The sequence below is a fragment of the Halichoerus grypus genome, chromosome 7 (assembly GCF_964656455.1).
Source record: "Halichoerus grypus chromosome 7, mHalGry1.hap1.1, whole genome shotgun sequence".
Lineage (NCBI taxonomy): Eukaryota > Metazoa > Chordata > Mammalia > Carnivora > Phocidae > Halichoerus > Halichoerus grypus.
In genome coordinates this window covers 87,721,753-87,738,927 of record NC_135718.1, presented here as the reverse complement: position 1 = coordinate 87,738,927, position 17,175 = coordinate 87,721,753, and the positions used below count along the sequence as shown (strand labels likewise).

Genomic DNA, 17,175 nt, shown 5'->3' with positions numbered 1-17,175 from the left:
CTGGACATGCTTTCTCCTGTTAGTGTTGGTGGCCACATTCGGCACCACTTCGGTGCCCCCAGGCATGCAAAGCCACAGACAAGAATGTTCCACCGTCCTCGACCGCCCAGGGCAGCCTTGCTGTGGGAGGACTCTCGTGGCCTTGGCCCTTTTCATGTGAAAGGCACGCTTTCTCGTGTTGGGAAGGGAAGCTGAGCAGAAAAGCTCAGCTTGAACTGTCGGGGACCCACCCCGAGCACCCTTCTCCTTTCCAGCTCCGACTCTCCCACACATACCCCATCCTCGTGGAGTGGCTTTTGCTCCTGCTATCAGGGGAACCCGTGTGCTGGTCCCATCTTACAGGTAAGGGGGGTCCACGAGGAAGGTCAGGAGCTCATCCAAGGGCGGTCAGCAAGGAGGGGACGGAGCCAGGTCCACCTGCCTCCCCTCATCATCACGCTGCCCTGCTCCAAGCTTCCCGGCCCAGCCTCCAGAGCTGGCCTCGCCTGCTCACCCTCAGCCCCTGCTGGACCCAGCTGTTCAGGACCCAGGCCGAGGCTCCGTCCCAGGGGCCTGCAACAGTCTTCTCCCCCAAGTCTGTCGGCACCCTGCCTCTGTCCGGCACAGCCTCCACGAAGACCTTCCTTCCCAGCACACACCCATCTTGGCACACCCCTCCCTGGCCGTAGGACCTGTCCTCCCTGGGTCATGTGTCACCACTGCATCTACAGATACATTGTGCAGCCGGGTGACGCTGGCCCTGAGGGTCCAACTGTTCAAGAGCCTGGTGGACCAGCTGTCCCTCCCTCACTGGGCAGAGGAGGAAACTGAGGCCCCAGAGGGGCATGAAGCGGGGGTGCAGGGTGGGTTTGGTCGTTCCCTGGTGGGCTGGTGGCACGGGGTGGGGTCCAGGCTGGACTGGGGACACGTGCCATCCTGCTTCCACGCTGCACCTGTGGCACCTTCGTTCCCTGTGAGCTGTGCCGGGTGGTGGCCGGCTGTGCGCTCTGCCTCCGCACTGACCTTGACGTCTTCCCCGCGGGGCCGTCGGACCACCGCCTGGCTCCTCTCCTGTAATGAGGTTTTTCCGCTGTTGCCCCCCCCCCACGCCCCGCGCTGTTTGTGCGGCCTTCTGGGTGCTGAGATAAGAACGCCTCGGCCTTCCTTAGCCTTCTTTGGTGATCTCCGTCAGAACGATCTAGAAAAACAACCTTGCCAGTAGAGGCCCGGCCCTTTTGTCACATGGCCTGGCGTAAGAACAGACTAGGTCTTGGTGGCAGGGTGAGCGTTTCTGGCACAGCGAGAAAGACTGCCAGGTTCAGTAGGGAGGAATTCCTCTCCCTAAACAGATTTTCACTTGAAAGCCTGATGACAGAAGCAGCTGAGTCTCAGCGAAGAGAACGAAAACCCGGGGCGACTGATTTAACCTTGAATCCACCTTGGGCGCCAGCAGCCTCTGCAAGGATGCGGCCTGTGTCCTCGGGGAACACGGCCGTGGGCAGGGAACGAGGAGCTGCTGCGTCTACAGGCCCCCCCCAGTGGAGGCGGGACCCCTCCTCCCCGCCCCCTGCCCCTGTGCAGAGGGGCTAGCTTCTCCTTCCCCCAGTGTGGAGCCCCGGAGCCCCGTGGGTTTGCGCTGTGGTTTTGCTGGCCAGGGACCGGCTCGCTGCTCAGGGCGGGCTCCCACCCACCTCCAGGGACGCCTGTGTTGGGGGCATGTGGTCTTCCCCGCTCTGTCTCTGATTCTGTCCTAAAGTTAACGTGGGGATGTGTGTTTCTGGAGAAACGTGTACTGCTGGGGGGAGAAGAGGATTTTTGTAAGGTAGTCGTATGGGATGGAGGTTTGCGTGCCAGCTTCATTCATCGCTGACTTCTGAGGGTCACGTTCTACCCGTGGACGGGACAGTGACGGCCCTGCATGCTTCTTGCGGAGCCAAAGTAAGGTGCTAAGTCAATGTCAGTTCTTTCTGCGCAAGGAGCCCCTCCTGCACACCCGCACACGCACACACGCACACATATGCACACTCACACACGCGTGCATGCGCTCAGAGGTCTTCCTTGAGAAACTCCCTAAGGAGAAGTACGTTGAAGAGGAGGGAACTGCAGGCCCTCTCACCCCGAGTGTACCCCAGCTGTGGGGTGGAGGGTGCTCTCCCCGGGAACTCCCTGCAAAGTCTCTCTTCAAGCCCCTTGCAGGCAAGAAATACCTCTGCCACCACACCCACGGGTACAGCGTGAGGGGACACCGGCCCTCTCTCATCTGCCTCTGAGGGGCCAGTGCTATTGGGACGCCAGGGTCATTTCCCAGAGCCCTTGAGGGTCCCGCCGTGCTAGGAGCCTGGTGGACCAGCTGTCCCTCCCTCACTGGGCAGAGGAGGAAACTGAGGCCCCAGAGGGGCATGAAGCGGGGATGCAGGGTGGGTTTAGTCGTTCCCTGGCAGGGCGGTGGCATGGGGTGGGGTCCGCACTGGACTGGAGACACGTGCCCTCCCGCTTCCACGCTGCACCTGTCACACCCTCGCCCTGAAGGTCCCCTTGCATCTGGGCGCTCTGCTCGGCAACAGTTTTGCCGAGCTCCCTCTGACGGTACGTCCGCCATGTAGATGACAGAGGGTGAGGACCTCGGAGCCGCCAAGGGCCCCTGCCCCGTGGGCGTGGCGCTTCTCATCCTGGGGCCGCCGGCACCGAGTTACCTTGCTTTGAATTTATCCTAACGGGAAGGTACTCGTTCTCTTTCTAATGGAGAGTTTTTTGTTTCTTGTTTCTAGAGCAAATCATGGAGGAAAATAAAAAACATGGTTCACTGGTCTCCCTTTGTCATGTCCTTCAAGAAGAAGTACCCCTGGATCCAGCTGGCAGGACATGCAGGTACTGAACCCCCCCCCCAACCTTCCCGCCGGACCACCGGCTCCCTCGGGAGGCACCCAGCACACGGGCGGGGCGGGCCTGGCCCTGGATGCTCCTGGGGATGGGAGCATCCGGAACAGCTTCTCTGAGACCCCGGGGTCTGCAGTCTCAGCCAGACATGCCTATGTGGCCACAGCACTGCCCTGAGCACAGCTGCCCCCTCCAGGGCCCGTGCCACCCCTTCCTCAAACACACACACGCCCCCCCGCCCCCGTCTCTGTCGCATTCGATCTTTCTCTCCCCCTCTGCCTCTCTTCCGCCTGAGCCCAATAAAACTTGTGCCGTCATCAGTCTTGCCGCTAGCCCACCATGGGTCAGCTGGGACAAAGGGGCCACGCCCAGCGCTTCAGTGCACGCCAGCTCTATCCCCGCATCACCATGGTCTTGGGGGTCACCACATTCTTGGAAACGTAGTCTCTGTCCCAAAGGAGCCTGTAGGTGGTGGGGGGAAGAGGCAGGCAGGTCACCCCACAAGCCAAGGAAGGTCCTAGGTGCAGGTGGCCAGGGCGCCCACCAGCCACAGGGGTGGAGGGACGTGTCATGCCAGAGCCCGAGAGCTGGCCAGTCCACATGTGGGGGCCTTTTGGTGAGCATCGTCCTCTGCGGAGGTTTCGGTGGCTGCCCCAGACTTGACCTTCATGACCGCAGAGCAGCACGGGGTCTGACATTTCCTCTATATCTCCGAAACCTGGGCCCAGCCCGAGGCGCTTGGACGGACACCTTCCTAAATAGATATTTTCCTGGAGGTGTGACTGGAGCAGTGCTCGGGTGGGCTATGCCTCAGACCCCCGCTTCTCAGCCAGTGTCCCTGTCCTGAAACTGAAGCCGGCCCTACCAGGACTCCTGTCTGGAGACTGGAGGCACCTTCAACACCTGAGAAGCAGGACGGACGATGGGCTGGGGGTGGTAACGGTAATACCAGTAGGACGGCACAGGCCCTCCAGCGGTGAGCACTGGAGGCCTTCGCCCTTCAGACAAGGAGCCTGTGGTCGGGGAAGCCAGGGAACCAGCCTGTGAGCGTGCCTGGATGCCGGGACCTGCATCCACTCCCCCTAAAGTGCTTGGTCCACAAGTGGGGACCTGGGGGGCACCCCCGGGAGACTTCCCGAGGGGGCTGTGGAGTGGGGGGGGGGGTCAGTGCAGGGCGGGCCCCAGAGAGGGACCAAAGGCCTCCTCCCACCTTGCCCCGCAGGGAGCTTCAAGGCGGCAGCCAACGGCAGGATCCTGAAGAAGCACTGTGAGTCTGAGCAGCGCTGCCTGGACCGGCTGATGGCCGACGTGCTGAAGCCCTTTGTACCCGCCTACCACGGGGACGTGGTGAAGGACGGGGAGCGCTACAACCAGATGGACGACCTACTGGCTGCCTTTGACTCTCCCTGTGTGATGGACTGCAAGATGGGCGTTAGGTGAGCCAGGCTCCACAGAGGCCGCCCCAAAGTCCAGTGTGTACGGGGGAGGCTTGGGGGTCCAGGGGGACCACTGGGACCCCCTCCCATCCCGGTCCTATCACATGACGTGCAGAGGGGACGGGACCCTGCTTTGCTCCTGACAGCCTCCTCCCCTCTCTGGAGCCAATAGCTGTGGGGCCGGAAACAGGGCCTGGGTCCGTGCTGAGCCTCCCTGGGGAGGGCACAGAGAACTGCCTTTCTGGGCAGGGGGGATTGCTTGGGGTGGCCGCACAGGGAGGCAGGGGTAGAGGCCCTTCTCAGTGCCCCCTGTGCCCCCACCCAAGGGAAGGGAGCGCCCATTAGTGGAACGTGCTGGTTTGCGAACAGAGACTTGCATCTGCCCTTTGAGGGGAGGGAGAGCCCAGGAGCTGCTCCCTTGGCGGACATGGGGTGCTCTGGGGCCCTGAGTAAGGCATAGAGGCCACAAGGGGCTGCGTGGGCCTGTACTTGGAATCGGGTCCAACCCCTGGTGTCTGCCCAGGGAGATAAGTCAGGAGAGGACTGGGGAGGGAAGGAGAAGGAAGAGCGGCCAGGAGGAGACAGGGTGGTGCACCGGGCCGAGAGGAGCCGAAACCCCGCCGCCTGCACCACCCTGGGCCCTGTCTTGGCTGCGTGGTGTTCTCATCCCTCTCAAACTTGGACCATTCGATCCCAGGGGTCCCCGAGCAGCTCCTTCTCTCCTGCAGGCAGGGCTGTGGCCACGTGGTGTCCGGGAGCCACGCTCACCTTGGGGAGCCACCGGCTGCAGGGGCCCAGCCTGGACAGGCAGACGCCGGGCTCCTCCGTCCGACCCGCGGCTCGCCGGGAAGACCGGGCCCTGGGAAGCAGCTCCGAGCTGGGGCCTGTGTTTGCTTTGGGTGGTGTAAGCAGATTTCTTTCTTAAGAGAGGAGAATGAGAGAGAAGGGTGTGTCTGTGTGTCTGTGTGTGTGTGACAGAGATGGAGGCTGGGAGAGAAGGCCGGTTTCCCTTCCCTCACCCCTCCTGGGATTGTCATTAAGTCAGGCCCCGCAGGCTGCATCCCCTCTGTGTTGTCTCCAGGAAGGGACCAAGGGATGGGGAGGTACGGTCCCACTCGGCTATTGTGTGTCCCTGACCCACTCCCTCCCTCTGTCCAAGGCCCTCACCACTCCGGCCCACCGAGAGGAAACAGAATGTCCTTCCAGACACCACTTTGCCACTGCTCTTCCCCAGAGTCTTATTTCTGTCCCTGGAAGGCCCTCCCAGGGTATACCAGGATGGGCCCTCTCAAGGGAAGACACATAAATATTCTGATGAGTGTTCACTCCGACCGTGGCCAAAAGTACAGCCTGAGGGAAGAACGTGTGGCTAGTGGGTCCTGAAAGGCTGCCCCGTGTGCCTGTCTGTTCCCCGGGAAGCTGCTGGGGGCAGGCGCCCCCTCCACCTGAGGCTGGGTCCTGCAGCTCTGTCCCCCCGGTGCTCTCGGGAGAGACCCAGAGTGACCCTCGAGGCTGGAACAGTTTTAGCCCAGGTGTGGGCCGGGCCCGGAGCCCGCGTGGAGGGGAGGGGTGGGTCTCCCCAGAAGGGGTCTCGCCCCAGCTTCTCTCTGCTTCACCATGCCAGGGATGGGCTCCCCTGCATTCCTGCCACCCCAAGGCAGAGGTCACGGCCCAGTCCGAGTAGGGGTCACAGATGCCACAGGGGAGGGACCCAGCAGGGCCGTGCTGGGCCGACAGGCCAGCCAGCCTTGTCTGGACCAGGCCCCAAGGAGGCTCCTTGGGACCCTGTGCCCCTGCGGGGACTGCACTGCCTCCCCAGCTCCGTCCATCCAGAATGCTTGACCTCACAACCTCCCCTAAGACCAGCAGTCGGTGGCCACGCCTGGAGTGTGGCCTGTGCTTGCCAGAAGGGGGAGGCCCGAGTCTGCGGCATGAGGGGTGGAGACTTGTCGCAGGGAAGAAGAGGGCAGGCTGATCAGCAAATCCAGCGTCAGCCCGGGTGGCAAGGGCACCGGTAGTGTCCTAAGCCACGGGCCTTGTGGGACCGGAGTGCTGCTCGGACACAGGCTCACGTGGCCCTGGGGAGTTTTCTTAGATGTGACCCTGTGGTCCTTGGAGGTGTCGCGTTCCTCCAGGGCCGGCGTCGGGGAGCTCGGGCCCCACTGTCCGGCTGCTGACCGTTTCCTCTGCCAGAGGGTGGGCTACTCCCCCCGGAGGGACCGCGGGCCAGCTTTGGAGAAAGCCCCGGTCAGTAGGGACTGGAAGCTGAGGCCCGTGTCCTGTTTAAGCAGCTAGTAAAAGCTCTTTGCAGAAATCGAGCCACCCACCCACCCCGCAGGCCCCCACAGCGCCCTCCGGAGCACTGGGGATGGCCAGGCCGCCCCTGCCACGCAGAACGCACGCACAGGCCCGCCGGACGCGCCTCCACGCGTCACCGCCCCTCCCCCATCGCCAACCGGGCTCTGCAGGCCCAGCGGTGTGGGGATGTGCGCGTGCGCGCGGGGGAGAGCTGTGTGCGCATGCATGGGGGTGTGCACGTGCGTGCGAGGGAGAGCTGTGTGCGCGTGCGTGCAGGGGGGGGCGATGCACACGAGTACAACGGAAGGCTCTGAGTGACCAGGCCGGTGTTCACACCCAAGGATTGGGTCTTTTCTTACGTTTGATACAATGGTTTCTGAGAACTTGTCCTTGGAAGAGCTCAGGAGTTGACGTGCAGTCAGTTCTGGGTCCCAGCGCAGCAGCTTGGAGCTGGTGTGATGGGCAGTGGCCAGCGAGGCCCCGGGACGGCCGGGGGGGGGGGGGCGGGCCGCGGTCACAGCCGCCCACTATGTGGGCAGCCCCCACCCACGAGGGCCCGCGCCGAGAACTTTCCTCCGTTGCAGCTCAGCGCTGTGTTTGCTGTTTCAGGAAGGCTCACCGGCAGCCATGGAGCCGGGGGCAGGGGAGCGGGGGTTTGATTGGGGAGCAGGGGGGCGTTTGCGTTCGCCTGTATGTGCAGCAGGGGTGGGTTCCCCACCTCAGTCTGGCGATGGGGGCAAGGGAGTCAGCCGGTCTGCCCCTGCTCCCGTTACCCCGCCAGTTTCCAGGGGACCCCTGCCAGATCAGCCAGCAGGCCCAGCCGGCTGGTGTGGAGGGCAGGCAGTGAGCAAGCGTTGGCCACGCTTTCTCAGGCCCTTCAGGCTGGAGGCTCTGCTGTGAGGAGGCACGGGCTGGGCGAGGCAGGCTGAGCCGCCCGTGGGCAATACAACAGTGGCAGTGGGACACCCAGGCTCCCTCTCCCGGTCATGGGTTCCCCCTCCCCCACTTTCTGGCCCTGGCCTTTGTACTCAAGATGTCCCCTCCTGAGAGAGCCTCTTCCTGGAAGGGAGATCCCTGGGCTCTGCCAGGCCTCCTCAGTGATGCTGGTGTGGGGTACCCCATCCGCAAGGTGGCCCTGTTCTCCACAGCCTGAGCGGAGTGTGTGCCCATCCCGGGTGAGCATGCCTTGGCTAAGTTGAGTACAGCCCTCGGGCAAGGCTGGAGCTGCGGTGCAGCCAGTGGTCCTCATCACCCCTGTTCCCCACACAGGACCTACCTGGAGGAGGAGCTCACCAAGGCCCGGAAGAAACCCAGCCTCCGCAAGGACATGTACCAGAAGATGATCGAGGTAGACCCTGACGCCCCGACCGAGGAGGAGAAGGCCCAGCGGGCTGTGACCAAGCCTCGGTACATGCAGTGGAGGGAGACCATCAGCTCCACCGCCACCCTCGGGTTCAGGATCGAGGGCATCAAGGTGGGCCAGGTGCACGGGCTGCCAGCTCCCAGCTGAGGAAGGGATGGAGGCTCTGACATTCACGCATGGGGTCATGGATGCGCAGACCCTGGTCCTTGCAGCGTTGTTGGATTTCTATCCTCAACCCACTCTGGGCCCCACCGCCCAGCCCTTGCATCGGGGTTGGACGGCTGGGAGCCCCCAGCTTGCCAGTGGGCTGAAGGCAGGGCACCCCTGCAGAGAGTCCCCTGGGCACCGCTGCTTTTCGAGCTCTGGGCTGAGAAGGCCATTCACCTTCCCCTGTCCTCTGAAACCAGCATTTTTTTTCTTTTTCTGTATCCAGCCCTCAGACTGGCTGCAAATTTCATGCTCGTCCCCCTCCCTGTAATGCTCCTTTTCCTCTCCTTATCTGTCTGAAACGATCCCCCGTTTCCTTACCTCTCCCTCTCCAGCTGGATGTTCTGGCCTCTGTTCACTGTCTGGCCAGCATCCTCCCCCAACACTTCACCTGCCTCTCCCCTCCCCTGCTCCAGGAAAGGGTCCCACCCCCAGAGATGGGCTGTCCACCTGGCTGTCCCTCCACCCCAGCATCCTGCTTAACCTTTCAGAGGCAAGCACATTGCGTTAACTAGCCTCCGGCCTGATGGCGCACAGACCCAAGTTTGGTGGCTCCTGATGGAGCCATCTTCACTCACCCTTTGTCCCCAAGAACAGAGCTCTTCCTGGGGGAGCTAAGCTTCATGCGCTTCCCTGGAAGAGCCTGGAACAGATATAGTGCCAGATTAAGAAGTTGGAGCAATCTCTTGCACCAGGTGGGCCAGGGAAGAGATGGGCAGGCAATATTATATCTTGGTTTCCAGGGAACCTATGATAAAAGATCTTACGTTACAGAGGGAATTTAGCTGACCTTGGGGTAGGGGGCTCCTCTCTTCTGTCTGGACAGCAGCAGTGTCCCCTGGGCACTCGGGTTCTGAGGCCAGGCCCCGGGGGAAGCCTTTGGCCCCTGCTGCCCATGGCCCCGCTCTTCCGTCCCTGGGCTCCACACCCCCAGGCCTCCCCTGACCTTCTGCGCTGCCACCTGACTAGCCTCCCTGGGATGGTGCACGCACCTGCCTCCTTGTCCTGCACATGGGGACCATGACGCCTCCGCGGTCCCCCCCGCCGAGCTGCCTGGCTTCCTTGGGCTGCCGGGTCGGTGAGCGCCCCGCCGATCCCCAGGCCCTCTGCTGACCCGTCCTGGGCGGGTGTTCTTCTCAGAAAGAAGACGGCTCCGTGAACAGAGACTTCAAGAAGACCAAAACGAGGGAGCAGGTCACCGAGGCCTTCAGAGAGTTCACTAAGGGGAACCACAACATCCTGGTGAGTCACCCCCAACCCCCACCAGAAGGGGCCAGCTGCACAGGGACCACCGTTGCGCCCCCAGGCTTGCCCAGCCCTAGACCGAGCTGGGCTGCGGTGCCCACACGCCGGCCCCAAACTTCCGCTGGGCAGGTGCAGAGGAAGGTGACTTGGTCGCCAGCCCCATCCGAGGGTAGATGGGGGCACTCGGTGGGCTCGCTCTCTGCCTTGCCGTCCCCTCACGGTGCAGAGACGGTTCCCTCCCATGAGAGGATTGCTGTCACTATAGCCTCGCTGCAAATCCCCAGGGAGCCATCTGGGGCGGGGAGACGTTCTTGTCCGCATTTGACAGGTGAGGAACTGAGGTCCAGCACAGCTAGGAAAGCACAAGCTGGATCTCATGCGCAGGCCACTGCACTAGTAGACAGGCTGGACAGATGGCTCTGACCTCTGCGGTCAGGACCTCGATCCTCCAGGCGGAGGTAGGATGTGCTGAGTATCCGTACCCCTAGGGAAAGGCACCCTGGGACAGACCCAGACACACTGGGGACATGGGCCTTGGAGCCCCTGGGGATAGGCTCCTTCTGAGCAGGGGTGGACACGTACAGCCTTTTCTCTGAGCAGACTCCTCGCTGGCTGGATCTCCCTCCCTCCTTTGCAGTCTGGGTAGGCTTCCCTGAGCCCTTGGCAAGGAGGCTTCGGGCATGGTGTGCACCCCCGAGGTCTTCCACGGCCCGAGCCCTCTGTTTTCCGGGTCACCTGCTCCTTCGCGGTGCCCGCCCCAGAGCACGTGGTGCCAAGCCCTGGGCCACGACGTTCTGCAGAAGGGCATTGAGGCACCGTGGGAGCCTACATGCACCGGGCTTCCCCATGGTCCCTGGGGACAGCAGGCACCCCGGGAGCCCGCGCAGCTCCATCCCTGTCCGAGGGCTCTGTGGAGAGGCCACTGGCCAAGATATTTGTGGCTTCCCCACTTCCTCTGTCCTTTGGAAAGTCAGGGGCATGGAAGTTTGTATTCTGGAAGACACCATGGCAACCGGGCTGTTCGGAGGCACACTGCTGGTGTTCCAGAATAAACTTCACGCTCGTGTGAGAGCTCGGAGGGGCTGCATGGCTGTGCGGGGGTGGGGGGTGTGGATGAAGCATGGCCCCAGGAGCCCAGCTGCCTGCCTCGCCTGGGCCTGGAGGTTGAAATAAAACCTCAGGGTGTAAGGTCTCTTGCATTCTGACACCCAGCGATGCTAGTGGGCCACACGGGGCTTAAAAGCCACCCCACCCCCAAGTGTTTAAAACTCTGGCCATTTTCAAGTGACTGCCTTTGGCTCAGGTCATGATCCTGGAGTGTCAGGATCGAGTCCTGCATCGGGCTCCCTGCTCAGCAGGAAGTCTGCTTCTCCCTCTGACCCTCCCCCTTCTCATGTGTGGATGCTCTTGCTCTCTCTCTCTCATTCTTTCTCAAATAAATAAATAAAATCTTTAAAAAAAAAAAAAAACTCTGGCCATTTTCTGTTCCCAGATCGCCTACCGGGACCGGCTGAAGGACATTCGTGCCACCCTAGAAGTTTCTCCTTTCTTCAAATGCCATGAGGTAGATACCGGGCTTTCCTTCTCTGGGGCAGAGAGCCTTGCTCTGTGGGGTCAGCCATGATCTTCGAGCCTGCCCACCTGAGTGGTGAGCGCACCTCCCACACTTCCAGACCTGCTTGTTCTGGAAGCCTGAGGGGCACTTTTTGGACCATGCAACCAGAGGCAGCCCACCCGGGATCAGGCCCTTCGCTGCCAGCAGGATCCTCGTCGGCACGCGTCTGCACCAGGCTCCCTGGAATGACCACGCAGGCTGTCCTGCCTGAGCGCTGTGGTCATCCTCATCCCACTCCTCCCTCCCCCTCCCAGCAGCTGAAGCTTCTGTCCCACACGCTTCCGGGTCTTACGGCAGAACCACCCATCACCACCCAAGACCTTCTGAAGGGGCTGGCCCGTCTTAGGCACCACTCTTGGAGCAGGGCTGGAACGTTCCACCTGTTTCTGCTTTCGCACCTGTTTGTCTGCAGGGGCAGCGGGCAGGCAACCCAGACACCCGAGAGAGGGTTGGGAATTGTCAGCAGTTTCCCTGGGGGGTCTGTAGGATCCTGATGTCAGAGAGTCCAGGGCCCCCAGCCCCTGGAGCATGCGTGCACATGTGTATACGTGCGCACACCCCTGTATGCTGTTCCCAGAAATGGTACTGCCGTGGCCAGGTGCATGTGAAGCAGGGATCCTATGCTCCCTGCAGGCTTGCGGCTCCTTCCAGAAAGCAGCCCCTCTTGGGTTCTTGTACGGAGGGAGCCTGAGCCTGAGCCCGGCCCACAGAGGGGGGCAGTGAGGGCAGCAGGAGGAACAAGAAACGGGTGGTCCCAGGACCCCAGGCAGAGGGAGCTTCCCCAGAGGGGGGTGGGCCAGGCCCTGCTAGGCCTCATGGCATCTTTGAGCAGGTGACATGGCTGGCCCCGCCTCTGGGCACACAGCCTGGCTTGCCCTGGGATTTTATCCCTAACTGGTCCCTTGGTCAGGATGCACCTGTCCCATGGGGTGGCTCTGACAGCTGCCTGGATAGGACTGCCTGTGAGGGGGGAGTGTGGTGCCCAGAGGGCAGACGGGGCGGGCTCTGCCCTGAGCAGCTGCCCCTGGCCTAGCCATTCCCAGGATGCCCTTTCCTCTCCTCCTCCACACTGAGGCCCAAGGGTGTACAAGCCCTCCGCCCCACCCAGGGCCTCTGGATTCCCAGCTCAATAAAAGGTCTTTGTGCAGCCTGCTGGAGCCTCCCTTCTCCCCCCCCCCCCCCCAAGCCTGCCTGCATGCTTCAGAGGGCACAGGCCGTCCGTGGGCCTCAGAGCCCCAGGACCTGCCCCATGGACCGCACCGCCCCCGGTCGGCAGCCCAGGTTTTGTCTCGAACATCTGCCTTTTCTTCTTCTGCACCTTTGCTGTTATTTCTGGAAGATTGTTTTTGCTTTACTCCTTCTGGAGTCTCATTTGAAAGCTTCAGTCTAGAAAGAGCTGGGGCTTCTGCCATTTTCCATCTGGGAAGAGGAAGCTCCTCTCTGAGTTCAGCATTTCCAGGAGCTCTTCCCTGTCCTGCCTGGGGCCCTGGGAGCTCTAAGGACCCTACACCCTCTCCCCGTACCCCCTTATTTTCTCCAGTCCCACACAGTGACCTAGGGGAGGGTTTGGGGGAGGTGTTCATATTTGGGAGAGCGCCTTACTCCATGCAATTGCTCTGAGCTGGCCCGGAGTGGGGGAGGGCTCCTTGGCGCCCATGGTCCTCGGAGCAGGGGCGTAGGCAGGGACCAGCCCCAGAGGCCCTGCCGGGCCTGTCTGTGCAGGCTTTGCCTGGGTTGTGCTGCTGGAATGGGGGTGGTCTGGCCCTCCCTGCCACCCTCTTGGGTGGGGGCCTGTGTGTGCATTTGGGCAGGTCCATCAGGGTGAAGGAGGAGCACGGTGAGGCCCAGGGTTTAGCCGTGGTCTGAAATAGTGGGAAGTGTGCAGGCCAGAGCTGGGGGGTGGGGGTCTGCCATCCTAGACGTCCTCCGTGCCGCTGCCCACGGAAGGCACGGAAGGCGGTGGCTGTCCTGGTGGCCGGCATCCTCTGCCCCCTGGTCAGCCAACCAGGGTGGGCTTTGCCATACAGGATGGAGCTTTGAGCTCTGGGCTTCACGCCCCCCATCCTGGGCGGGCATGCCCTGGGTACACTCCGGCTACGGTGGGGCGGGCTGTGGGGGCTCCGGTGCTGCCTTCCCCAGTCCCCCACTCACCCCCCTCTCCCCCCAGGTCATCGGCAGCTCACTCCTTTTCATCCATGACCAGAAGGAGCAGGCCAAGGTGTGGATGATCGACTTCGGAAAAACCACGCCCCTGCCCGAGGGCCAGACCCTGCAGCACAACGTGCCTTGGCAGGAGGGGAACCGGGAGGACGGCTACCTCTCGGGCCTGAACAACCTCATCGACATCCTGACAGAAATGTGCCAGGGCGCCCCGCTCGCCTGAGGCCCCCCTGCGCCCACCTCACCACACCTTCCCTTCCTCCCCCTGTGCTTCTTTTTTTCTCCTTCCTTTTCTCTTCGTGTCTAGGGAAGTGCGAGCCCCAGAACTGATCCTCCTGAACTGCACTACAAGACACTTTGTAGAAACGAGATGGAGATTTCCAAGAGCAGAGGGAAGATTTTCTGGTGACTTTCCTCATGAAGGGCTTGAAGCTGGGGTCTCCACTTCTGTCTATGCGTAGGATCTCAGAGCAGAAGAGGAATGCCCAGACCCGGGCTCAGCGGCCTATAGGGCAGCTCCATTGGGTTTAGGTCTGGAAGCAGGCTCAGGTGGCCACCGGGTGGGTTCCTAACCCAGCAGCCAGCCCCAGCCTCCGCTCAGGCTTCCTGTGGGGGCCTCCTGCCCCCTGGTGGCTGGTGCGGTCAGTGAGCTGCCCAGCTCAGCACACAGGCTGGGGGGCCGCGGTGAGGGGGTTGTAAGAACCCTGGCTTCAGCAGGTGCCTGGCTGCAGGCTTCTGGTAGTTGGGGTACCAAGCCACTGGGAACTGCATGTTGGCCTTTAGCAGTCCAGGGGCGCCCCCGGACGGTGGTGGCCTGCTAACACAGGGCTCCCACCCATCTGGTATTGAAACCCTCCAGCTATGGGCCAGACCTGGGAGTTCGGAGATGCTGGAGTCGACTGGCTGTGCTCTCTGACCTAGGCCTTTGCAGGAGGGGGTAGGCAGGAACTGTGCTCTTCCCTCTGATGCTCACCCTCTGAATTCAGAGGACACTCTGCACACCTGAGCTTCCAGGGATGTCCCTCCAACCCCCCAGAGCCATTTGTGCCTCCAGCCACCCACCTTGCAGTGCCGAGGTTGGGGTCACCGGGTGGGGTGGGCCGGGGCATAGCCAGCCCCGGAGAAAGAAGATGGAACCTACAGAGCACAGATCCCATACATCCCTTCACCCCCCACCACCCCCACCTCCCTGGGCTTCTTTCATGAGGTCAGGTCCCCAGAAGGTTTGGTGGGCTTCAGGGCAGCGCTGAGCAGGGAAGAAGCAGGTTTCTGGCTTACTGGCCTCATCTCCCCCTAAAGTAACTCTTAGTGCCTGAAGGGCTTAGACCCACATTTCCCAAATGTGGTGTGGGCAGCTCCCAGGGTAGGTGGTGGGTGCCGGGGACGGGGAGGGGGGTGCTCCAGGCATCTCTCCCTGGAGTCTCCAGGTTGCCTAAAGATGGCTGGGGAAGCCATTAAGCCGTGTTTTAATTTTTAAGCAAATTACGTCTTTGTTAAGGAGAAGAATGTAAAATTGGCCAGACTTTAAGAACAAAGCACTCAGCTCTCTGGCCATGCGGAGCTGTGTCCCCCAGGTGCCCTCCTTTGCCCGTGCAGGTACGGGGGGGCCAGAATTGAGCTCTGACCAGGCAGCAGGTGCTGGGGCCAGTTTCTCTGCTGGGAGCTGTTTCAGGGACACGGTGGAGATGTGTGCACCTAGGTGTGTGCGCCTGGAGGGACCAGTCCAGAGGTTTCCTGGGCTGCTGCCCCAGGGCCTCTGGGGGACTTCCGACCTCCCCACACGACACCAGCATTTCCCCTTTCGGGCGGGGTGAGTGACGGTGGGGGCGGAGGGTGGGACATATGAGGATGTTTAAGTACAGATTTTTTTAAAAAGGAAATCACTTTTAAACTTCCTGGCTCTTGTTCAAAACAGTGGTGAGCTCCCATGGGGGGTTTGCTAAAGGTCACACCCCCGCCCAGCTGAGCGAGAGAGGCCTCGTGACAGCATGTGATCTCTGAAGGCAGGAGCACCAAAGGCAGCTCTGGGTCTCCTTCCGGAGCTGGAGTGACTTGTGGCTCGGAAGGGGCCTGAGGGAGGGACTTAAATTCTGACATTGAAATTCAAGATTCCAGCACTGTGGGCTGACCAGAAATCGCTCTCTATCTACCAAGAAAGTTTGCCAAAGCAAATGATTGCTCCAAACAAAAAGTGCAGGTGACCAGCTTGATCTACTTAAGAGAACAAAATTTCCAAGCACTTTAAACAGGCACCGATTGTTTGCAAACGATGGGCTGAAGTGCAAGTGATGTGTTTGTCAGAGGAGGTCCGTGCTGCCTCATTGGCAATGGGTTTCTTTGGGTCCTGTTGTGTCTGTGAAAGTGGTATGAAGCGGCATCTTCGTAGGGTTATTCTCTTCCTTAGAGGTTGGGGTTCTGTATTTACTCGCTAACTTCTCCCCCATTCCCTGCCGCCTCCTTCTAGAGGAGTAGATGGATCCCGAGTGGAATTTCTCAGAACCCTTCCCCGCCCAGCCCCAGTCCCCACAGGGACGCCTTGGGTCCTGGCCGCGCAGGGGCCGGGAGGGTGAGCCAAGCTGCGTGCACACAGGTGCACGGACAGCCTTCCTGCCTGGTCCTTGCCGGGCCCCCAGGGGGTTCTTGGTGAGCAGCATGCTTCACGTATTCGAGGAAGGTTTCTCTTGCCTTTAGTGTCGTGTAAGAAGTTTTTAAGTTATATTTATTTTTTCCGGTTTTTTTAATTGCACAAAACACTAAGACTGGGAGGTTGGATTCTGTTTGTCCTTTTAAGCTGTGCCTTCTTTCTGAACTTCTTTTCCCACTTGGGGGAAAGAGCCCGGACACAGCACTGCGCCCCCCCCAGATGGACTCTTTCCCCTGTTCGCTGTATCTAGCTTTGAGTTTGCCTGCATCCAGTCCGCACCCCGCCCCCGTGTGTATATAACCCAGGCCGCCAGCCTGGGAAGAGGCGGGGGATTCACACCCCCCCCCCAGCCAGTGCCTTTCTTCAACTCCCCAGAGGGTTCTCTTTCTTTCTGCACCGCTTTCTCTGCGACACCTTGGAGTAAACAACTGTTACAAACCACCCCCCCGCACAGTGCCTGTCAGACAGACCGCGCCGCTCTGTACCTTCTGAATAAAGGCCCGAAAGACCACAGTGCCGACTGCAGTGCGGTCCTTGCCACCCCAAGCCCTGGAGAAGCACCTCAGGGTGGGTGGGTGGTGGTGGTGGCATGCTTTGGAAACTGGAGGATCGTGCTGGGGTTCTGGGGACGCCCCGGAATGGAGGCTCAGACTGGATAACATTTCGATCTGCAAAGGATTTAAAAGTCTTCAAATCCAGTCTATTCAACCTTGTCCACAAAACCTTTACATAGTCATTCAAGGGTGCAGAATGGCCATGAAGAAGTGCTTGTCCCCCATCCCGCAGGCTCGGGGGGGCACCGGGAGGCCATTGCACGTGGAGCTTAGCTCTGTGCAAGGTGAGGGGCTGGCTGCTTGCCTCTGTGGCCCCCTTTGATTCCCGATCACCTCCACGAACAGGGCTCTGAAGTCTGCTTTTTACAGAGGTGGAAACTGAGGCCAAACAACAGGACCTGGGCAATAAATGGGGAACAGAGATTCAGATCCAGACTTTGCCTGGTTGCAGACCCGATTCTGTCTTCCTCTTCTCCAGGGAACATCTGTGGACAGAGAGCCTGTCCTGTCTTGGCCCTGGGTCCCAGGCTCTCCGCACGGGGCTCGGCGCTCCCTGGCCTTGTCCATCGCTTCTGATCGAGGGGGCTGTGCGCTCTCACGAAGCAGTAGGAAATAAGCCTCCCCTCCAGGTAGCTTCCTGGAGAATCTGTGAACGGAAGTACAGTCTTGGCTCCACTATTGGCCCCTTGGAGTGGGGTGAGGACCCCAGGCAAAAGCGAGATGCCCCAGCCACCGTCTCCCACAGTGATGGTCCCACCCATACCTTCTCGGTGTTGCAGCCACCCATGGGATTTAGA

At 61.1% G+C, this 17,175-nt stretch overlaps 1 protein-coding gene across 1 annotated transcript in view; it reads left to right on the top strand.

Annotated features, from left to right (window-relative positions):
• Positions 1 to 16,337, top strand: part of ITPKB (inositol-trisphosphate 3-kinase B) — an 88,924-nt gene extending 72,587 nt beyond the window's left edge. The window contains exons 3-8 of the mRNA XM_036118060.2: positions 2,748 to 2,847; positions 4,079 to 4,292; positions 7,860 to 8,064; positions 9,301 to 9,402; positions 10,898 to 10,969; positions 13,188 to 16,337. Coding sequence (XP_035973953.2) covers positions 2,748 to 2,847; positions 4,079 to 4,292; positions 7,860 to 8,064; positions 9,301 to 9,402; positions 10,898 to 10,969; positions 13,188 to 13,403 — 909 coding nt within the window. The 3' untranslated portion in view covers positions 13,404 to 16,337. The remainder of the gene's footprint in view (positions 1 to 2,747; positions 2,848 to 4,078; positions 4,293 to 7,859; positions 8,065 to 9,300; positions 9,403 to 10,897; positions 10,970 to 13,187) is intronic.
• The last annotated feature ends 838 nt before the right edge of the window (positions 16,338 to 17,175 follow it).